This window comes from Barbus barbus (assembly GCF_936440315.1).
Source record: "Barbus barbus genome assembly, chromosome: 24".
NCBI classification, from domain to species: Eukaryota; Metazoa; Chordata; class Actinopteri; order Cypriniformes; family Cyprinidae; genus Barbus; species Barbus barbus.
Window position 1 is genome coordinate 5,010,405 of NC_136752.1, and position 22,816 is coordinate 5,033,220.

At 34.8% G+C, this 22,816-nt stretch overlaps 2 protein-coding genes across 4 annotated transcripts in view; both read right to left on the reverse strand.

The window, feature by feature from the left end:
- The window catches only part of LOC306843734 (centrosomal protein of 170 kDa protein B-like), a gene marked incomplete at its 5' end in the record, with an annotated part of 31,155 nt that extends 30,518 nt beyond the window's left edge, over positions 1-637 (reverse strand). The window contains one exon of the mRNA XM_079375378.1: positions 533-637. Within this exon, the coding sequence (XP_079231504.1) occupies positions 533-637 (105 nt within the window). The remainder of the gene's footprint in view (positions 1-532) is intronic.
- A 3,681-nt stretch (positions 638-4,318) lies between these two features.
- LOC306844207 (RAC-alpha serine/threonine-protein kinase) lies at positions 4,319-22,345 on the reverse strand. Of its 3 annotated transcripts, none has more exons than XM_079376171.1 (14): positions 22,137-22,345; positions 15,850-15,998; positions 12,319-12,447; positions 12,031-12,142; positions 11,746-11,872; positions 11,328-11,459; positions 11,098-11,163; positions 10,291-10,359; positions 9,956-10,081; positions 9,704-9,832; positions 8,020-8,234; positions 6,773-6,860; positions 6,572-6,674; positions 4,319-6,370 (listed from the first exon to the last, which is right to left on the reverse strand). In XM_079376171.1, the coding sequence occupies exons 2-14, from the start codon at positions 15,893-15,895 to the stop codon at positions 6,291-6,293; spliced, it is 1,422 nt and encodes a 473-aa protein (XP_079232297.1). In that variant the 5' UTR covers positions 15,896-15,998; positions 22,137-22,345; the 3' UTR covers positions 4,319-6,290. The 3 variants fall into 3 exon arrangements, with proteins under 3 accessions (XP_079232297.1, XP_079232298.1, XP_079232299.1); XM_079376172.1 differs by lacking the exon at positions 22,137-22,345 and adding an exon at positions 18,557-18,658; XM_079376173.1 differs by lacking the exon at positions 22,137-22,345 and adding an exon at positions 18,499-18,637.
- Between the last annotated feature and the right edge of the window lie 471 nt (positions 22,346-22,816).

Genomic DNA, 22,816 nt, shown 5'->3' on the forward strand with positions numbered 1-22,816 from the left:
CTGAACTGCCTGCAGTCTAGATCTTTCACCTATAGAGAACATTTGGCGCATCATTAAATGAAAAATATGTCAAAGACGACCACAAACTCTTCAGCAGCTGGAAACCTATATTAGGCAAGAATGGGACCAAATTCCAACACCAAAACTCCAGAAACTCATAACCTCGATTCCCAGACGTCTTCAAACTGTTTTGAAAAGAAGAGGAGACGCTACACCATGGTAAACATGCCCCCGTCCCAACTATTTTGAGATCTGTAGCAGGCATCAAATTTGAAATGAGCTCATTTTGTGCATAAAATTTTTAAATTTCTCACTTTAAACATTTATGTTATCTATGTTCTATTGTGAATAAAATATTGGCTCATGTGATTTGAAAGTCTTTTAGTCTTCATTTTATTAAAATTTATACAACGTCCTGAATTTCCGGAATTCGGGTTGTATTATTTTGTACTATATACAGTACTTATACTTGCTAGGCAACAGTGCCTGGTTTTTTTTTACATTTCAATTGAAGTGCAAATGAAAATCCTACCTGCAGCATTAGCTCGCAGTCCTCCCGGCCAACAAAGATCATTTCCCGTGGCAGACGGTGACGAGTACCAGAGCTGCTGACCAGGAACCACGATGTCACGCTCATCTTTGTTTCATAGAGAAACCCCTTTGCATCCTGTGACATAAATCACAAAAATGTAACATGAAAGACTATATGTTTGTTAAGGATAAATTTTATGTAATACTTTAATATCAGAGGTAGAACACAGTCAAATAAACTCTTAAGTCATGTCAAATCAGATTATTATTAGCAAATTAGATAATTAGCTAACCGCTTTTTCTAGCGATTATCATCAATTTGATTTCACAGATACTATTTAAACTAAACTGATCTAGACAATGACGTCTCTGAATTTAATAATGAAACGCCTTTAACTGAACATTAAGTGTTTAATCTTATTATTATACATTACTGACACTCTATCCTCCAATTTGATACTGTTAAGTGCTTTGACACAATCTGTATTGTTAAAAGCATAATATAAATAAAGGTGACTTGACTTGACTAATGATGTCATATCTTTGCATTAAACACTAATAGGTTAAACAATAGGACAGTGTTAATTCATCTTTCATTTATCGGGAAATTTCATTTAGTTTATTGTGTTAATGTTCATAAGGACATATTTCACATGATTCAGTTTTTGAGAAGTGGACTATATAAATAAAACTGGAGCCAATCAAAATGTTTCACAGATCATTATAACACAAAAGTTAAATGCAATTATTAGCCAAAACCACTTATTTACACCCTTAATGATAATTCCTTTTAAACCCTTACTCAGATGTTCTTCACAAAATGGATGCTTATTTGCTGACAGTGTTACACACGTTATTAGATAAGACAGCTGTCTAGACATGTTACGTCGGAATAATATTTTATATATATATCATATCATATATATCCCATATATACGAAATACCAAAGTGTGTTCTGCCCAAATTCATCTATTAATATGCTTCTTGGTATGTACAGGTCTGTATATCCATCTATATATATATATATATATATATATATATATATATATATATATATATATATATATATATATATATACAGACCTGTACATATTTCAGCTGGCCTGCACAAATAATTAATCTTTCATCTGTTCGTCTCTATAAAACCGCAGAATCAAGCCATTAACGTACATTGTTAGTGAACAATAGGATTTAGCATGCAAGTATAGTTTTGTGTGTTTTATGTCTGTCACATTTGCAGTTAATGCGGGCCTAAGTCTGCTTCATACGACCATCATAATTGATTCAGAGCAGCAGTGATTTGGTGATGGAGAGATCAGCTGTTGTCGCACCAGCACAGAGAGACGCATTCTGCTGTATGTCTCTCCTTATTTACATCAGATATCAATGTGACATCAGTAACCTATGCATGAACCAAATACACGAATTCAAACATATTTAGCCTTATTGATGTTCATGGCTCAATTAAGACACCTTTCCGATATGAAATGATTCGCGTAATTCAACCACATGTCAAACTGCTCAGTATTCCGTTCAAGAAATCGTTTCACGTATCAAAAACATTAACCCTTCTACACTGAGAAATGTGTTAAATCTAGAGCGAATCTGGCCTTCTTCTTCAGTCCCTGATGATGCTGAATATCCTCCGACCTTACCTACAGTACTCCAGATGCACTGATCTCTCCCAGATAAACAAAAGGACTGTCCCCTCCGCGATACGAATCGATAGGCGCTTCCTCGACTACACGATGTTATTTTGCGAAATCCAGTTAAAAGATCGTAGACTGTCATCAGTGTTGCGGTTCCATGTAGACTACACCCTCTCTCGTTAGACACAGATCATGCTGTCATGGCATCTGCGTCCAGCGCCGCCACCGGTGCATTTCTACAGCAGCATGCTGCAACACCACCGAAGCACCAAGCATCCGAGTCGGTGTCCAGTATGAAGACACTGGCTTTTTTATTGGCTCCAGATGGGGGAATAAATAAAATACAAACAAACAAATACATAAATGATGGGGGGGGGAAATGTAGGTGTAAGTAACCTGTATAGTCAAATAAAGATAGCAGTGATTAGTTATTGACACTGCACTGACAGCTTTAAAGAATATGATTTTTTTATTGCTAATTTCATGTCTAATTTCATTGTCTTTAACCTCTTATCTAATTTATCAGTGCATATTTTAACGTGAATATGAATTTTAAATAGATTTTTATGACTTTTTCATATGCAATGCAAAGTACTTTAAAAACGTTAAGGCAAACACTTTTTGAATTTTAATAAACATTATAACATTATATAAAGCATAAGAGATGGTTTGTTATTAATGCATATTAATGCACATTAAAATAGAATTGTCCAAATTTAATACTGCTTTTTATAGCCCATATATTCAAATATGTTCTTATATGTTGTAAATTTTAAAGTAATATTAATATTATATATATTAAAGTAACATTTGCAATTAAGCAATATTATATATTGCTTAAGAGATGTTTTGTTAATATGCTAAACATTTAAGTAGTTACAGTGTTTTAAAATTGCTTACTAAAATTTGTAGGCTACTTTAAGCGCACTTAGTGAAACCATTCTTTAGACCAAGTCTGCAAAACTTCAAGCACATTATCGGCTTTGCACTCAGTTTACCATTTAAATGCCAAACTAATTTAATGATTACCCACACCCAATGATCCTGTGTGAAAACATCTATACATAACTTGTTCATTTAGAAATCAAAACTCAATGTTTTGAGGAAGAAATACATTATTTTTTTACCCCTTGCATTTCTTTTTACAGTGGAAATATACCTAATTTGATCACTTAGAAATCAAAACTCACTGTTTTGAGAAACACATTTTTCACCCTTTCAGCATTTCTGTATATACCGTGTAATTCTATGTAAATACTGAAGATGCATACTGTCACGAATCCTGGCCATGAACTTCCATTCGCTCACCACCAGAACTTCCATTCGCTCACTGCATGGACTCTTGCACTACACTGCACTACTGACACTTCACCATTGGACTACAGTTCCCATCATCCATTGCACTGACGACACACACAGCTGATTTCACTGAGTACACTCACACGCTTCATAAGCCTTGGACTTCCTCTCTGTGATCGCCGAGTATTGTATTGTGTTTATCACTCCCCTAGTGTTAGCTGCCAGAAAGCCAAGCCATGTATAGCTCGTCAGTTCAGTGTTAATTCAGTTCAGTTCAGTCTAAAGTCGATCAATTCTGCATGCACACTGTACATACGGTGTATTTTTGTACGTGTAAGTATGACAAACTCCTGCGCACTCCACTGCACAATGAACAAGAGAAGTCAAAAGATAGTAGTGTTTTACATTTGTCATATCCATGTGTAGTTTGGCATGTACCTGTAATCATTTGATGTTTTTGTGATCATCTAAAGCAAAAACTAAATTTTTATGAGTAAAATCATTTTAAAAGAAGCATTTGCTTTTGCAAGAGATGTGTAATGTTGTGTGCATATTTTGTGGTTTTGTTTGCATGTTTGGAGAAAAGGAGCCATTGTTTCAGAAACTGTGTAAGCATAAAAAAACAACTGTAAAAAGGTCACAATACTTTGATTCATATAGTCTATGTGACTTAAATATATTTGAATTGATGCTATAAACTGATCTCAAAAGTAATACGGTATATTCTCGATTTCCCCAAGCATGATCATTATTCTTCTAGAGGTGTGAGACATAAATATATACGAGAGGATATGGTCTTTAATAATAATAAAAAAGCATTTTTATGACACACAAACAAAAACAGGAGGATAAGATCTTTAATTTTAAAAAAGTTTTTTTTTAAACATATTTTTGTCCCTCACTCTGCTAAACATTCACAATTTGAAAATGGAGTGTACCAATTCAAAATGTTTATTTTTTAGTGAAGTAGAAAAACTTATAAAATATAAAAACAAGTAGAAAAAAAAAAAAAAAAAATATAGTGATAAACATTACCAACCAACATTTCAGAATTTCATTATTCAAATATGGACCAAATCCATTCTCAGCAATGCTGTTTTTGTTAGTTTTATCTAATGTCATATTTATATTATGCAACTTTTAAAATATGCTACATTTGCAGAGAATTTACAGCTTGAATTTACAGCATTGACAAGTTGTTGACGTCAATTAAAAAAAAAATTATCCCAATGTCTTCAATAAAACATTAAACACTGAAATAAAAGCCAAATAAACTGTTTTGCTTGAATTAACTGCAGCACATTGAAGGGTCTGGAATATTTAGTAACAAATTCCTTGTAATACAATTCTTAAATAAATTCATGTAATACAACATTTAAAATGACATCATAAATATTGGGTACCATGCAATGTGTAAAAAAAAAAAAATCTTTTAAATTATAAATCCATGTAAGAATGCTATAAAGTTCATTAAATTGATTGTTTGGCAATTTAATTTTATGCTGTATAACTATTTCCCCCTATAATAACAAGCTCATATGAAGACTTTTTTTGTTGTTGTTGCTTTTTTTGACAATTGAGTCATGAAAAGTGTGAATAAATTCCAGGGACAGATCTTATAAATCTGATAAAAATTATTTAACTAATTACCACTAGCTGAAACCTTCAGTTCATCGCTGTAAATGTCATGCAAGTAGTGATGTCTTCAATGAGGCTACTATATCTACTATAATGAATTTCTAGCTGTTCTGTTTGAGAAAAACCTGAGTGGAGTGGAACCTTTTGGCAAATGCTTTGAATCTTTTTGAAAGACAATTCTATCTAAAAGAGAATCAAAACAATCTTCAAAAAAAAACAAAAAAACATACTCAAACATAAGTCTCTAACATAACTGTAATTCATCACTTCTTTGGTATTAGGTTATATTGTGTCCTCACAGGACACAACCGTGATACACTACAATCATACTTAAGGACTACATTTTAACTGCAACTTAAGTAGAAAAATGTGTGTAAGAAAGTAATACAGGTTTGGAACAACATGAGAGAGAGTAAATGATAACAGAATTTTCAAAAAAATTCTTAAAATGTAAGAATCAGTGCATTTGTAAAAATGTACAAATGACTAACAAAGAATAAAGCCTGTTTCAAAAACCTAGCAATATGCAATAAAGAATTAGACTGAATAATGATCACTGATAAAAATCTTTACATTGTGAATCCAGTATTCTTTTGTAGAAGGGTGTTACTACAAAAGAAGTATAGTGCAGCAATAGCTATGAATAAGTTATTAGCAGTGTCTAAGTGGATTGTATTTGTGCAGAACGTGTGTGTTATTAGGAATGAGGAAAGGTTCACCCCCAAAATCTAAATTCTGTCATCCTTTATTTAACCTCATATTGTTCCAAACGTGGTGACCATCACACCATGTCTACATAAGCACTGTAATGTGACACCACAAAAGCAAACAGAACCTATTGTGATGCTGTCTACACTGGACGTAGCACAACACACCAAATTTCCAACAGGAAACTGGTGTCCTGTTCCATCTTTGGTGTATTCCATGCACTTCCATTTGGTCGAATGGATCCAAAAGTTCACTTTGATACATCCAGTGTAGAAAATCTGAAGCTGATGCAGTAGTGTGGACATGGTGGCAAGCTCCAAAAAGGACAAAATTAAAGTTTTGCCAGGGAATTAAAAAATGTATTTAGGTTTCACATAAGGAACAAAGTCAAACTGATTTGGAATGGCATGGGGGTAAGTAAATGATCACAGAAATTTCTAGGTCAAGTATTCTTTTAAAGAGTTTTTATGCTGTGCCACTGGCAGAATATGAGAACTGAGGGAAGTGGGGTCTTCTATCACTGTCAAAGGACTCCATGTTTTCATCTGGAAAAAAAAGTCATACTTAAAACAACACAGATACAAAGCATGACCAGTGAAAAATGTACAGTATATAAAGTATTTACTATATAGTACTATTTTATTTTTATAGAGCAATCTGTAAATCACCACTAGGTGGTGCCTTCGTTATTTTCCAAATACGTGTTAAGTGAGAGTTTTTAACATGTACTGTAAGACGGAGATCACCTTGTCCTGGGGGTGTGATGGTGATGGTCTGCCCTGTAAACTCCACATCAAAATAGCGAGTGTCTGTTTCTGAGGTTACCTGGGGCTTAAAGGGTGGTACAAGCTGTGGAGAAACAGAAAAAAAATATTATATTTGAGTGGCCTCTCTTTATCAACAAAAAAGCATTTTGTCAATGACTACATGCTATTATTATTATTCACCTTCTTCTCATAAACATCTTGCCACTCAATGCCTGCAAAGAACTTATGCTGCATGATTTCTTTTGCATCATCTGGGCCTCCACCTAACCTGCAGAAAGAAAATCCAAGAACAGATAAACAAATAATTACATTCCCTTGTTACCTTTAAGACCTCTTCCAAGAACAACTTTCAACACACACACAAAACTATACTTAAACTAAACTAGATTTGCCCGGTCACATAGTTCTTAGTTCTTGCTTGTAATTTTTTCACTTGACCAAGTGATCAAGAGAGCAGCATTTTTATTGGCAAGCTGATGAGTCAACAGTTACTGCAACTGTTACCACAAAGCACCTCTGTCATGGCAATTTCTCAAAACATAATCTGATTCACATTGTACCCATCAATATTTTGGTTAACTAATCCATGCTGCATGGTCTCCCAGGCTAAACCAGTCTGGTTTTAGAGGGATTTTGGCCACTTTTTTTCTGGTCAGGCTGGGAGGCCACCTAGCTCTTTTATTCAGCAGGGATATATAATAAACAGTGCGACAGCAAAATAATGTCACAGATAACTATTTGTAAGACTACTCATTTAAATCAATTGTCCCCAAAAGACAAAGAGTCTTCATAGCTTGTGATTCATCTTAATCTAAACTTCTCATCTGTGAGTCCATCTGCTCACTATTCTATATCACGGACTGTTCTTCTACCACATCTGAAATAAACCACTCATCTCTCACTAGCAGTTTTAAATCCTGGTCACTATATTCAATCCACATTCCTTTGCAAAAAATAAATAAATAAAAATTAAACAAGTCATGTGAAAAAAGAAGTAATGTTCAGTACATTTGGCTATTTTTAGTACAAACACTCCCAAAAGATTAGGCACCAAGTGGCATTGCTTGTGCAGTGAAGACTGCAAAGGTAGCTCAGCTAAAATTAGGCTGAGATTTAATTCAAATGTGACAATGATGTATATTGTTGGCAATATTTTGCTATGGTGGTATTACTGCCAGCACAAGAAAAAAATTTCTCTTTATTTGACCAATATTTTTTTAAACTTCATTCAGGGACGTTACATGTAAACTGCACTGATAAAAAAAATTACAAATCAATTAAAAGACTCACAGACCTTGCAAGTGATGTTATGAATCAATTACTTGAGAGAAAATTATCAATCATCCATCATGAATTCTTGAAACAATGCACATGGAGAAGACTACACAACACTAGAAGTGACTTCAAAACAATCAGAGGTCTCTCACCGCTGCTTTGGGTCTTTCTGAAGCAGTCCTGACAGCAAAGATTTTGCCTCAGGTCCAAGTGTACGAGGAAAACGGATCTCATCCATGAGGATCAATTCAAAGAGTTTCTCATGATCCTGGTTGTAGAAGGGCAGCCGGCCGCACATCATCTCGTACATGACTACACCCAACCCCCACCAGTCCACCGCCCGGCCATAATCATTGTCTTCAAGAACCTGAGAAAGAGCAGCAGAGAAACAAAAGTGGGGCCAAGGGGTCAAGATTTTGCTGGTAAGCATAGTAGATATCTACAATATCGTGGGAAATATTTTTTTTTAATTGAAAACCATTTAAATCTGTGTATTCTGACAAAAAAAAAAAATCATCTAAAATCACAAATATTTCATTACAGCTTAATAGATGCTGTGATTTTTGGAATGCACTTAAAAGCATAAAATGGCCGTTTTATGCCTATCACATCTCATGGCTTGTAATGGCATAAGTTCTCAACATCTCCATTAGGTATGTTCAATTTGAAGAGGCACTGTGCAGACCAATCGGTGTACGACATCAAAGTACCACAAGAGCAATTCAATAGCATAAGGAGCCATCTGCTCTCTAATTCGCTTTACTATTATTATTTATGATTAATCACATGACAGATCAGATGAAAGCATGTGGAACGGATTAAAATGGCGGTATATTCCCAGATATACTCCTAAATGCTTGAAAGATGGAAGATAATTTTAATTTGTATTTTGGTTTTTACAATTCACATTTAGTACCCACAATTAGCACTAGGCTATAGATTAGTAGATAGTAGCTGGCAATAGATTAGTTTACATATGGCAATCCTATAAATAATCCCTTAGCTGAGATTTGCTATATAGCACATATCGCTTTATGTGAGTATGTGTATGTGAATAACACTGGATGTATTTGAAGTAGTTGCAAGTTGGTGTTATTAATACATTATGCTATGATATGGAAATCTGTTTGAAAGGTATAAAATCTGTAAGGTTTTGTTCTATTTATATTTGGTGGAGTGACAAACATGTACAGTGAGCTGGATATATTTGTAGCAGTTACAAGTTTGAGTTATAACACATTATACTGTGATATGTAAATGTCATAAGTTTAAAAGGTATAAATTCTCTAAGTATTTGTACAATTTCAATTTAATGTAGTGCAACCCTTAATATGTATGCAGAGTATGTGGATGCAGTATGCAGTGATAAGGAAATATATAGCATGCGAATGGTGTGAAATCTAAATGTTGGAGGAATCACAATAGCACTGTAAAGTACAGGTCAAGTTATCCATCACTCTGCTGCATACACCTTAAGTGTAGCCAGGATCCGCCTACAGACAAAAGTTTTCCGGGATAGCCAGCACTGAACCAATCACATCCAGATTGCACGCTCCAGAATTGGATTACACCATGATGCAAAATGACACCACTTAAAAGTGCATAGCAGATCCACCTCTGCCTAGCCGAAATCATGATCTGAGGAGGCAACATCCATTCTCTGGGCCTCAACCTTGAGAGAAGATCTGCTTCCAGAGATAGAAAAAATGTATTTTGTTCCTACCTGGATTTCCTTCTCTATTCTGTATGTTCATACAGACATTATTACAGAGTATATTTACGAACTATTAGTGTATGGAACTCATTTCACATATCTTTCATGTAATGTTTTATTACCTCTGGAGCCAGATACTCTGGTGTGCCGCAGAACGTCTTCATTGTTGCTCCCTCTGTAATTCCCTCCTTGCACAGGCCAAAATCAGTGATCTTTATGTGGCCGTCTTTATCCAGCATCAAGTTCTCCAACTTCCACAGAATAATTTTATTGTTATGTGATATATTGGTTTGACAATGATATAACAAGTAGCATTACACTAAATACAACATAACATGATTCATCTTGTATGGAATTTTTTCCACTAATCTCACCTTTAAGTCTCTATAAACAACGTTTTTCTCAGAATGAAGGTAATCCAGGGCTGAGACGATCTCTGCTCCATAAAACTGTGCTCTCTCTTCCGAAAAAACGCGATCTCGCGATAAATGAAAGAAAAGCTGTGATATAAGAACAAATACCCCATAAATATCCCAAATGATATACAGTAAGACCATCTGGAATTTTGAATCTTCTGGGATAAAATATATTATACGTAGTACACACATTATTTAAATAAAGCATTTGACTGCATGCAAATTAAATAAATAATTACTTCATTAATTTTAATAAACAATCATTACTAAACTTCACCTTTACAAGATCTCACCTCTCCACCATTTGCATACTCCATAACAAAACATAATCGGTCATGAGTCTGGAAAGAATACTTCAGACCCTGAAACACAGAGGTGACATTAGGCGTTGTAACATTCGCTACTAAAGGAATATTTACATTTAATCTCTAGTTTTATATTGATTATCAGTGGAAACAAATTGCAACTGCCACCCTAAGAAAAAGTAGAATTTTTCTGCTAATTCAGAAATCCTCAGAGAAATCTAATCCCATCCGGACAGGATGCCTGGGATTGCGGGATATTATTATTCCACAAGACAAATTTTATGTTGCCTTGAATTTAAAATAGTTTGAAGTTTGAAGGTCAGGGTAGATAGGATAATATTAACAAGACAGCTTTGATAGTTGATAGTTGATAGTTCTGCTCTTACAAGCTCAGAGACATTTAGAATTTATTGATATGCTTAATAGACAGTGTCTTGGTGCCCTGGATATTGATATGAAATGTATTTATTTGAAATCATTACCAGTATAGATGGTTATTTTGTGGTAATGCAAATGTTTTGAATATTCATGGACACAAATGTTTATGCCAGGCCATAAATTAACAAGAACTATGCATGGATGGCACCCCTCATAGTTCTTATGCCACAAAATAAACAATTTTCTAGATCTGCCCCTGCTCGATGAAATTATTCTTTAAAAATAAACTTAACCCAAAATCCTGTCACGAAACTGAACCTGGAATGTTCCATAAATTACATACTAGTGTCATAAATGCTAATTCTAAAATGTCTCTTTACTCTTTACAGTCTCTCTACTTTGATATCATTTGCTTACTGTTAAGAAAGGGTGTTTGGAGTTCTGGAGGACACGGTTTTCAGTAAGTGTGTGTGCTACCTCATCCTGTAAATAAAGTAATGAAAAGAATCTATTAGAACTTCTAATATGAAGTAACTACAATTTATACATAGAAACAAAACTTGCCAAAATACATTGTACAGGCAAATAGACAAACCAATGTTTACATTTACTGGAAAAAAGTAGGCATAAAAAAGCAAAGGACTTACTTTTGCTACTATCACCTCCTTTTTAAGAATTTTCATGGCATAGTATTTTCCCGTGGCTTTCTCCTTCACCAGTATGACCTTTCCAAAAGTGCCTTTCCCCAAGAGTTTGAGGTATTCAAAGTCATGCATTGTCTACACAACAGCATAAAGAAAAGTCTTACGGTTTTAAAATATCCAATATCATTTTAAAAATCAAATCTAAGGTATAAAAATTTAATTTACACAGAATATTTTGTTTATTTAGTTTTTTCACCCTCTGAGGTTCACTTCATCTATAGTGTTTGATAGAGTTTGTGTAGAGTTGTTTAGCAACCTTAAAAAATATTTACCCCCCCCCCCCCCCCCCCCCAAAAAAAAAACCCCACTCTTTATCTTTAAATTTATATAGAAACAATAGAGAAGACAAGAAACTCTCTACCACTTTGAGTCGAGGTTTGGACAGGTACATCTCCATGTCCATAGGGTCGGGTGAAAAGTCCATTCTCTCTTCCTCCTGCTTCTGTAAACTATCTGCCACAGCCTTGATGGCCTTTGTCCACTCCTCCCTGCCGAAAACAAGAAAATCATCTAGGGGAACTCTGATTTTACATCTTTCTTTTGTTCAGTAAGAGTTAAAAAATGTACTTTATGGAACTTGAGGAATTTAAGTTAAACAGTAGACGCTGTACTGTATACTGTCTGCTTCTGAATACAACATACCAACCTTTCCTCTGGGGTCTCAACATGAAAAGTGCGTTCAATAACAGTGGTCCACTGCAGGCACCGGATAATAAAAGTGTTTGCCTTCGGTCGCTCTGTCTTCATCAGCTGACATTCTGAGAGAATACAAGAGAGAGAAAGAGTGTTTTTTGTTATTTTGGTGTTCTTAGGTGGGGTTAGGAAAGGATGCAAAAGAGACAAATACAGACAAACACAAGTATAGTGTGTGTGTGTGTGTGTGTGTGTGTGTGTGTGTTCCTCTGCAAACTGATAAAACAAAATGGCTACCTACGGGCCACTGAGAAGTTATTGAGTGGAGTCTCCAGCTGGTCAACATCTTGTGGCCGCTCTTTGTACCCAATAAATGTTCCATCACTCTTGAGTAAGAAATATCTTGGTCTCCATGTTTTTATGTATTCTCCTGTAAATAAATAGATTAGTAGAACAAAAATATCCAAACATAACATGGAAACATTTATGTAATAATATTTTAATAAATGTATGTTATACTAACATGGATCACTAAATACATATGGCACTATTATGTTATTATTATAAAGACACATTTAAAAAACATTTAAAAATGTTTTTGATGTTTTAAAGTCTCTTGCTAAACACGGCTGCATTTATTTGAACAATATGCAATGTAATTACATATGTATTATCAACAGTCATTATGTCAGTATTCAGTAAGATCAATCAAAAATCATTCTAATATGCTGATTTGATGCTCAGTAAACATTTCGTCTTATTATTAATGGTGAAAACCACTTAATAAATGAATAGAAAGTTTAAAATAACTGCATTTATTTTAATAACATTATAAACGTCTTTATTGTCACTTTTGATAAATAAAACATTATTTTGTTGAATAAAAGCAAAAATCTTACTGATGCTAAACTTTTGAATGATAGTGTAAATGATAAATATGTGTAGAGTTTACATGAAGTATAGTTTAGGAAGTTTATAAGTGGAGTGATGTGACGTTGTACTTTAGTATTCTGTACATTTCCTTATAGTTATCATGGAGATTTAGAAATAAACAAGAGACTAATTGGAACATTTCTGCTTTTAAAAATGTCAAGCCGCAAGGCTGTTTATGAGAGAAGGTGATCAAAATGATAAAAACTTTGATAATGATAAATGATAAAAAGAAATGCTGACCAGTAGCAGCACATTATTTTAAAAAAATCATATAAAAAAAGACTTTCCATTTTACTTTTATATTTTTTTTAATTTGAACTTAAAATCTCGATTTTAATATAACAGAAAGTGGGGGGTGGCACCAGTAAAATTTTGACTGAGCCCTGTGAATTTAAGCAATAGCTCTTATTCTTTTACCAAATGTAGAAGGCACTAAAGTTACGACAACTTGTCACTATAAAAACAGAATAATATGACGAGTGAATAATTACTTTCCAATTGAACTGCATATGCCTTAAAGGTTTGCAATCAGGAAATAAGACATAAACAAAATAAGTGTTGAGTAGTACTGCTTCTTATGAAGACACTCAAGCAGTCAGTATCTATGACCAAATTCTGGTAAACTACTCAATTTACAGCACACATCACAGGCTGTTCTCCTTTAAACCACACAGACTGCAAGTCCACACCTACGACTAGTCCATTTCTTCTTGTCGGGGAAGTACCCTGCAGTACTTTAAGGTAAATAGTAAAAGGGGCATCTCTGAATCATTAAAAAAGAGAAGGTTGTGAACTTTGACCATAAACAGTTTTTATTTAATCAGCTTATATACAGTCATCAAAACAAACAGGAAACTACTGTTTAGTTCTGAATAACTCACTCAAAATAAGGTTCACACAAACTCAACTACGGAAAAAAAAATACTAACATCAAATAAGACCAAGACAGTCCCTGTCAAATGCAAGAGTTCACATTATCAATCAGATGAGAGTGGTTGTCAGATACACAAGCCTGCACAAGTTAACTCAAAAAACAACAGTAAGAAGCCATGACTGCTGTTGGTGTTTGGGGTGTCATGGTTGGATTTTCATTTCTTTGTCGGTTTTTTATTTTAGTGTCGCCACATTAGTGGGGCTTCTGGTAACTAAGAGTCAGATTCTTGAAAACAGGAAGCGACACAAAAGATATCGTGGCCACACAAGCAGTTTAAAAATGAGCTACTGCTATTGCTGACTCATATCTGCACTGATATACACACTTACACATGCGCACGGTAAGATCATAACACATGATCGTCCAGGAGCATGTCAGTCTTTTAAATGCACGACAGAAAAAATAATAATAATAATTAAGGGGCATTATTTATTACTGTACTGTCAATTGTCATCTTGTATCAAGAAGCTTCCTTTGAGAAAGTTCAGTTTTCACTAGTGACATATGATCTAAGCAATTCTCTGTGATGAAAAACAAAAGCACCAGCTCATCTCTGTGTGTCTACATAATCAGCAAGTTTCTGTGTAAATTGTTCTGTTCCAGATTAAGCACAGACACTCAAGATTTCACTCAAGGACTTTCTTCTTCTTCTTAAGGACATCAGCTAAGTTTATAGACAGATGAGCAGAGGAACACTTCTTGTTAATAAAGGGGATTATAAGCAGATGAGCATCTTTGAAAACAAACAAATCAAATTATACTAATAAGCAAAATAAAGTTTTGATATAAAAAAAAAAAAAAAAAGCTAAACATTACACAGATGAACAAAAAATATCAATACAGTGTCCTGCATGCCCTCGGGGCCACACATAGGGAAAAAATAACTCCCTAAATCCCTTGTGGGCAAAACAAGCCTGCCGCCACGCTAAGCAGCATAAATCCAGGCAAAGGCAGAGCTGCTTTTCATCTGGGCCTAGAGTGCCATTACGGGTGGTGTCTGTCTGCATAGCTGAACTGGAATGACCTTGCCTACAGAAGCACACAGCCCTACACTGTCCGGCAGTGCATGCCTCATAGACCCTGGCAAAATGAGGATGAAGCAAACACCCCGAGTGCTTGATATTCAGCCCTTTTGCTGTTTTCTGCTCTCCACACCCTCAGGCTTTTTCCCTGCACACTATTGCATCTGCCTCTTTGGCCCAATGACTCCGATGCTCTGTGGTTTGCAAGGACAGACATGCGCTCAAAATTTCCATGCTTTGAGGAGTGCAACACAGTAATATCCTCTCACTGACACGTGCAGTAGGAAAATTTACTTAAGAAGAATGTGATATGATTACATGTTGGCCAATGTTGAAAATACTGAATAAATAAAAGAAGGAAAATATAAAACTACTCCACTAAAATAAACTGCTAAAAAAAGAAACAGAATGGCAGCTTTCGTAAAAGCTATAGACACATGCAGCCTTTTGCATTGTCACTGACGTAGTGTTTAAACTTGTGCTGAGCAAGGCGGAGCAGAGTGGGCATTTTCAGTTAATTCCAATGGAAGTTGAGCTTCACACTTGCAAGGTGAATTGTAGAATTGACACCGGATTGTAGAAAGCGCTGAGAGCAGTCAAAATGCTCAACTCAATTCAAATGAGGAGAGTAAAATGTCAGGTAACAACAAACAGCTGTGAAGTTCAGGTAGTGACGTTTGTCTTTAATGTTTATAAATATGCAGATTGTGCAGTTTCTGTTGTGTTTAGTGCATAAATCATAATGCAGTTTAACTGTGAGACAGGCTAGGATTTTAGAAAATGTTTATCAGTCTGACACTGCTTGGGACTGGGTTCATAACCACCTCTTATCTGGATAACTAACATGATCTAACGGTAATAATGTAAACACAAATAGAATTTTTTGCTTATTTCTCACAAGTATCGCATCTGAAACTGGAGGAGCGCTTCACAGAATTTTTACCTCTCTTATGTAGCCATCCCTCCTTCACAATGACAACATCACTCATTGTGGCCGGAGAGAAAACCCTCTTGTCCCTTTGACTCGGACCAGGACCAGAAGATGGGAACTGTTGGATGTCTCCAGCCTAGACATTCAGCAGGACAGGTGGTCTGTAGGAAACAGAAGAAAAAAAAAGTTTCTGAATTATTTATATTTATTTATAAAGCTTACTTATATATTTTTAGCACAAAGCATGCTTGCACTTTTCATAAGTGTGACTCTTATTGAATATATTGACATTGCATCTGGAAAAAAAAAGAAACAATAAAAGAATTAAAAACACTGTAGAAAAAAACCCCAAATGCCAAGTTCTGTCATGAAACTCTAGATGGTGCAGGCTGATGGGTTCTTAATGTAAATTAATGATATTCACAGCGTTAAACGACTTGGCACAAGCTGATTGGTCCATGTTACGCAGCCAATAAGCTTACTGCTTTACATTTAAATGGCTGGTTAGCATTCACTTCAGTTTTAGAGGAACTTTCAGAGCTCTTCTAAAATCCTCCACCTTCCCCAGCTCCACCTGTATAGATCTGCTACGGGTTATTATAAATGCTAGCCTATCTGTGCAGCAGCAGTAGAGCTGCACGATTAATCATTAAGAGATCACAATCTCAATTCAAACAGCCATGCGATCCCATTTTTTTAATGACAATGATTCGTCCGTGTCTATTAAACCTTTGAAAAAGTCTTACCGGAACATTCAAATCTGCGTTCACGCTGCCGCTGACAGAGAGAGCAGATAGCTACCATGTTTGGGTAAGAAAGAGCTTCACAAACAGTCTTTTCAACTATTATTTCTGTCTTACAATCATTCATACAATCACAGAAATACTGGGACGAACATTTATAGTTCAGATATAAACGCTAATTTCTATTGTAGCGATCAAAATAGAGCAAATACCCTTTCGAAAGTAACTGGCGCTTCAAGTAACATTTGTGTCGACTGCATCGTTTTGCCACTAGGTGGCAACAAGTGATTGTTAAAAAATGTATTTGTCATTCAATCATTCATTCAAAATGACTTTTTCGTAATTTTAATATAAAAAATTGGTGTATTGAATAGTTTAAATACACATATATTTCAAATAAATAATTCATAATTCAAATAAATTAAATACTTTTAAATAGACAGCAGCAATAATATTTTGTCACACATTTTTGTGTTTAGTTCAGAATCGTGGGAGAATCATGATCTCTATTTGAGACAAAAAATTGTGATACTCATTTTATCCAGAATCGTTCAGCTCTAAGCAGCAGTAAGTCTTAAATACTCCGTATCGTCGTATGCACTGGCAGCAGCAGCAATAATCTCCAACTACAGCTATATTCAGCCGCAGCAGCGTAACAGATCTATTCCGCCAAGACCAAATACATAAACACTGTCTTATTCATTACCATGCTAAAATGAGAGTTGTCATAATAGAACTGACGAAGAAATCTCCAGTGAAGAAATCCCCCCCCCCCCACCAATGCCTTCTTTGACTATGCTTAACCTCATAAACATACAATTTACATACATGCATATTCCCATACAGACATGTTATTTTCATGTTGAATGGTCATTGTGATCAGGTTTGTATGCACAAGGTACGACAAGCTACTGCACACAAAATGGCACAACCACGTGTGGCAGCAGTTGTACAGTAGTGTGCCATCAAACTAAATAAACTGGTCAATGGACTTTTCAAACCTCGACAGCCGCCAGGGTTTCTATACAATCTACATTATCTTCTTCAGAGCCAAGTGTCCATTACTGAGCTTTTCACTTTGCACACACAACAAAATTTAAAGGAATTTTGAATACTCATGACCTACGGATCCTTGCTGTTGGTAAAAATGAAAACATAGCAATCCAATACAGCGCATCCACTACTAATATAGCTTAAATATACTCTTAAGCTAGATGCCTTAAGTTTTAGTTTTTTTACTTTATAATAATAATTAAGTAATTTAATTGCTTAACTCCATTCATGAGCAGTAGATTTAATGTGTATGTGTATATCAAATGTAACTGCTTTACATTTGATATACAAAAAAAAATCATTAACTGATTCATTCACACCAGTAAAAGAGTGTCATTCACACCAGTAAAAGAGTGTGTAAGCACAGCCAAAAGTCAATGGGATATTTAATTTAATTAATAAAATTTTGCATATAAATTTGGCACACTATTTTAAAAGGCACAACAGTTAGAATATAGTATTAGAACAAACCAATTGGGGAATAGCTTGAACTGTAGTTTTTGAGGTCTGACTATTAAAACCTGCTGCCCTTGATGCACCCCACAGCTATGCAGCCTCTGGCTGCTTGGAATGCAGTGAGAAAGAACAGCGTTCCCCTGCCTCAGAGCCGTCTGAAACAACAACCCCATGTGAACTTCCCCTCCCCCTGCCTCAAAGATCAGCAGCTAAGAGATGCAGGTAATCCTCTGACTCAAAATATACATGCATGCACATACACAAAACGAAAAGCAATGGCTGCAAGCGAAAGTAAGAAAGAAAGAAAGTTAGATGACATGCAGTCACATAATCTATGAGAAGTGCTGTAATGAGAAAATTCTTCAGACTTGTACACGCAAAAATACACACTGAAGAACCATTTACTCACAATGATGCCAAGCAAATGCAAAGATGCACACAGACCTACAACTCTCAGGCACAACTACCTTCTCTAACGTCTCTTTCTGTCTGTCTGTCTCACACAAACCCACACACACCAGGGAAGTCTCATGTGTGTCAGCTTCACTGTCTGGTGCTACCACTGCAGCTTGTCTCTGAGCGCGGCCCCTCCCAAAGCCGCCACGCTGCGGGAGAAAAAGAGAGAGTAAAAAAAAGTGGGCGGGCGACCAAGCCTGTGCTCAATGCAGCACTCCATATGAACTCAATGGCCTCGCAGATGGTCACGTGGCACGAATAAAGTGAAAGAGTGAGAGACAGAGGCCCCTGAAGAGGCCACCCACCTCATTCAAAATTTCAGTTCAGTGAGAGGAAGAAAGGGAGGAAAAGGCATCAGTCACCTCGTTTTTTAGCAGCGGCCAGAGCCTTGTTATGCTTATAGGTATATTTCATAACTGTGTGTATAGAACTAAGCTTACATTTTTAATTGCATGCCAGCTCCTGGTACTGTATGCCTAGTAAGGTTGTCTTTTTTGTTTGCTTAAGTTACATATAGGGTAAACGTACCTATTAAGCTCACGTACCCATTAAGCACACTTCCATTTTTGAGATCAGATTATAAAAACAAAAAATAATTGATTATCCTACTTAAAGTCTTATCCAATTGATATGTTTGTTACTATATACCTCCTATAATTTCAAGTCAATCAGATCATTGCACACACTGAGATATGGGTCTCCATGTGTTCACACTGTCTGGCAGCCATTTTGAAAGCTGTCTAAAAACTTTCACCAAAAGATTAGCCCCTTAAATGTGTGTTGTTTAGATGTTTACGCCTTTATTTTGGATAAGTTTCACTACTTATTGTAAAAGATGCTACAGAACACAGTTAGCTGACTAGCTGTATAAGATTGTGTGCTACGCTAACATATTACTTCACAGGCATTACTGGCTTGTACTTTTACATCCATAATATTATAAATTGACAGTTTATTGCGTTTTACAGTGCTGTAATTTTTAAAGATTTCATTTTATTTTAAGGTGAGCTTAAAGGGTGCCCTACTATGAAAATCACACAGCTTCAGTGTGACATCAATAAGAAAAAGTATAATTTCATAGATATTGTTAATAACAGTTGTTCATATTAAAATATGTATGAACTTAATACATGATCAAGCAAAATCCTGTCATTTTAATAAATATTACATTAAATGTATTAAAAATTGTTGCTGCTCCAATTAAGCTCAGTGTGCTCTCTTTAAGCTCTTCCACATTGAACGTCTATGTAAACACTTCATAAACAGACTTTAAATATTAACTGATGCTTGTCACTTTAAGTTAATCAATTTTCTGTGGATTCTGTCAACTCAAATCTGCAGACTGGCTCTTATATTTGGTAACTAGCATCAACTTCTCCAGACTGTAAATCTGTGGAAAATCGGGGCAAAAATCGTGTAGTGTATTCCAGTCTTAAGAGACTTAAGATAAGTTAACAACCATTTAAAAAGAGGTTGTTTCTATGTTCATCCACCATGAATTAAATGTTTTATTGGTTTGTTTTATTTGTTTTTTGAATGTTACTTAGCTGAACGTGGACTAGTATAGATGTTGATATGTGCTTAGATGACACTTCATTATGAATATATAACTGATCGACTTGAATGCCTTGTTGATTGATTTTAGTGTTCTGTTTTAATGGGAACAGGGGTGTGCTTAAAGGGTACAAAAATGTACCCATTAAACCCATTAAGCACAGCCAGACATTTTGAATTTAATGGTGTATATCTTAATTGAAATGCTTTTGTCATTTAAAATAAAATTAAATATTTTGTGTGAGAGATTAATATTTTATTTTAACTTAACTTTTTGTACTGAAACCAATATCTTGTGCACTAAAAATGTATCAATGTAGATTTTGATGAGTTTAATAGGTACGTTTACCCTATAGTATAAGTATATACAGGTCCAAAGTTTGGAATCATAAAGATTTTTTAAAGATGTTTTTTAAATGAATCTCTTATGCTCACCCAGGTTGCAATTATTAAACAAAAATACTGTAAAAAACGTAATATTGTGGTATATTAGTACAATTTAAAATAACGCTTTTCTCCTTTATTATACTTGAAAATGTACTGTAATTTATTCCTGTCATGGCAAAGCTGAATTTTCAGCAATCATTAGAAGTCTTTTCAGTGTCACATGATCAATATCACACAATATTGCTGTTACCGTATGACTGTATTGATCAAATAAATGCAGCCTTGGTGAGCATATAAGACGTCTTTCAAAAAACATGAAAAATCCTAAATTATTCCAAACTTTAACTAATAGTGAATATTAGTAGCATAGTGTTGACAAATAAATTTTTTTTATACATAAATGTTGCTCACATGAGTTCATATGTACAATTAATTTAGAACAATTGGTGTGTAAATAAATAAGGGATTAAGTATAAGATCATTTCCAATTACAGAATTCAAAATTTCCAAACACAGAAATTAAAATTATTCCGGGTAAGACAACATGGTCTTGAATTACTGCTTTTAGATGGCTGTTTGTTTTTATGTTCAGTTCCTTAGCAACCACTATACCCCTGGTTGAGAATGGACCACCTTGAGAGCCGCCAGGTTTTTCATTTTGAGGACGAGGTGGTTTTCTTTTAGGATTTTCTTAAAACCAGGACATGATTGCTCTCAGCAGCTAAACAGCCTTTGTGTAGTGGACTTTAACTAGTGCCCTGTTCCACAGTGAAATAAAAATAAATAAATAAATCTTAAATGTTAATTGGATGTCAGAAAAGTCATGAGGCATCTCCGAATTACTAAATTTAATCATCTAAATATACTGAAAAATAATGATCTTCATTAAAAAAGCAATCCCTCTCATTTTCTTATTAAAAAAATAATCAAATTTAAATAAATCCACAACATTGACTACACACACAGGGCTAGATGGTTTTGGTAGACAATTTATGTCAAGCATTTTTGGCATTTTTTCCTACACTCTAAACATCTTTTCCAAGTCAAGTCAAGTCAAGTTGAGCTTTATTGTCATTCCGCTACATGTGGAATAATTATAGGTAATTATAATTTTTGATTATAAAATTAATTTATGAATTAAAAATGATACATTAATGAATTTATAAATTAATAAAATTAATTAATAAAATTAATGAATCAAAAAATAATTTTGGATGATTTTTTCTTACAAATTCACACAGAGAACATTACTCCTGGGCACTAAACTATGTTTGAAGCCAAACATCACTCTAACTTATAATTTTGGCGTTTGATCTTGTCATTGCATGCATCGCTATTTATCACTTTTTAGAGTGTTTACATTAACTAAAAATTTACATTTATGGCATTTGAAAGCTGCCATATACTGTATAAAAAAAAATAAACCAAAGACAACAACAACAACAACAAAACCCTGTCCGTCTGATTTTTGACTTCTGATGAATAGAATGTTTGCTTGCTTACTGAGTTGAAAAAAAAATTGTGTACGCTCGGACAACTTCAGCCGTGATGCGGTTAGATGGTCATGTTCACTTCGGCCCAAAACAAGACTGCTATCATACATAGCTACTTAAAAATCTATACGCACATGTGTACAAAATCATGTCATACCCCAAGACTTCAGATGTGACTTCGGCTCATTTCACAAATTCTTCGAGCGTCTTCTCGTACAACTTATTTCCATCATGTTGTGGGTAAAAGCATGTCCTGCAAAACTCTTTCCGCTCTTATGTCGCTATATATCTCTCTCGGTTATTTCATCCTTCTCTCGTTCGTGAGGGATATTTCAGTGCGGTGCAGTAGCTAAGTGAGAAAGAGGTGCGCAGGCGGTGACGTCAGATTCTCTTAAACAGACCCAACATTTCCTCAAAGAGACCTTACCTAACCACACAGCAAAAATGTTCCAGGTTTTTAGTAGGAATTATAGATCAATTATTATAATTATACACTTATAATTATAAAAATCTACAGTTTACAGAACAACAACAATAGAGAATGAGACATAGGCCTATCATAAAACAATAATAATAAATAATCAAGATAGAGGGGAAAATACAAACGAACTAAAAAATATACAAGATTAAACATCGAAAGTCATTTTTGACTTTTTAAAGATTTTTTACGCATATCAAAGACAATTATAGGAATTATAGTCTACGAAAAAATTGACAGTAGCAGGTTCTTACCCAAAATGTTTCATTTTAAAATCGCAAAGAATAAGTCGTCAAGTCAAGTCACCTTTATTTATGTAGCGCTTTTAAAAATACAGATTGTGTCAAAGCACTTAACAG

Excerpts from the sequence above, each read along its gene's own strand:
- LOC306844207 (XM_079376171.1), bottom strand. The coding sequence starts at position 15,895 with ATGAGTGATGTTGTCATTGTGAAGGAGGGATGGCTACATAAGAGAG. Across the intron at positions 12,448-15,849 it reads GGGATGGCTACATAAGAGAG|GAGAATACATAAAAACATGG; the intron begins GTAAAAATTCTG and ends ATTTATTTACAG. Across the intron at positions 12,143-12,318 it reads CAATAACTTCTCAGTGGCCC|AATGTCAGCTGATGAAGACA; the intron begins GTAGGTAGCCAT and ends GTATTCTCTCAG.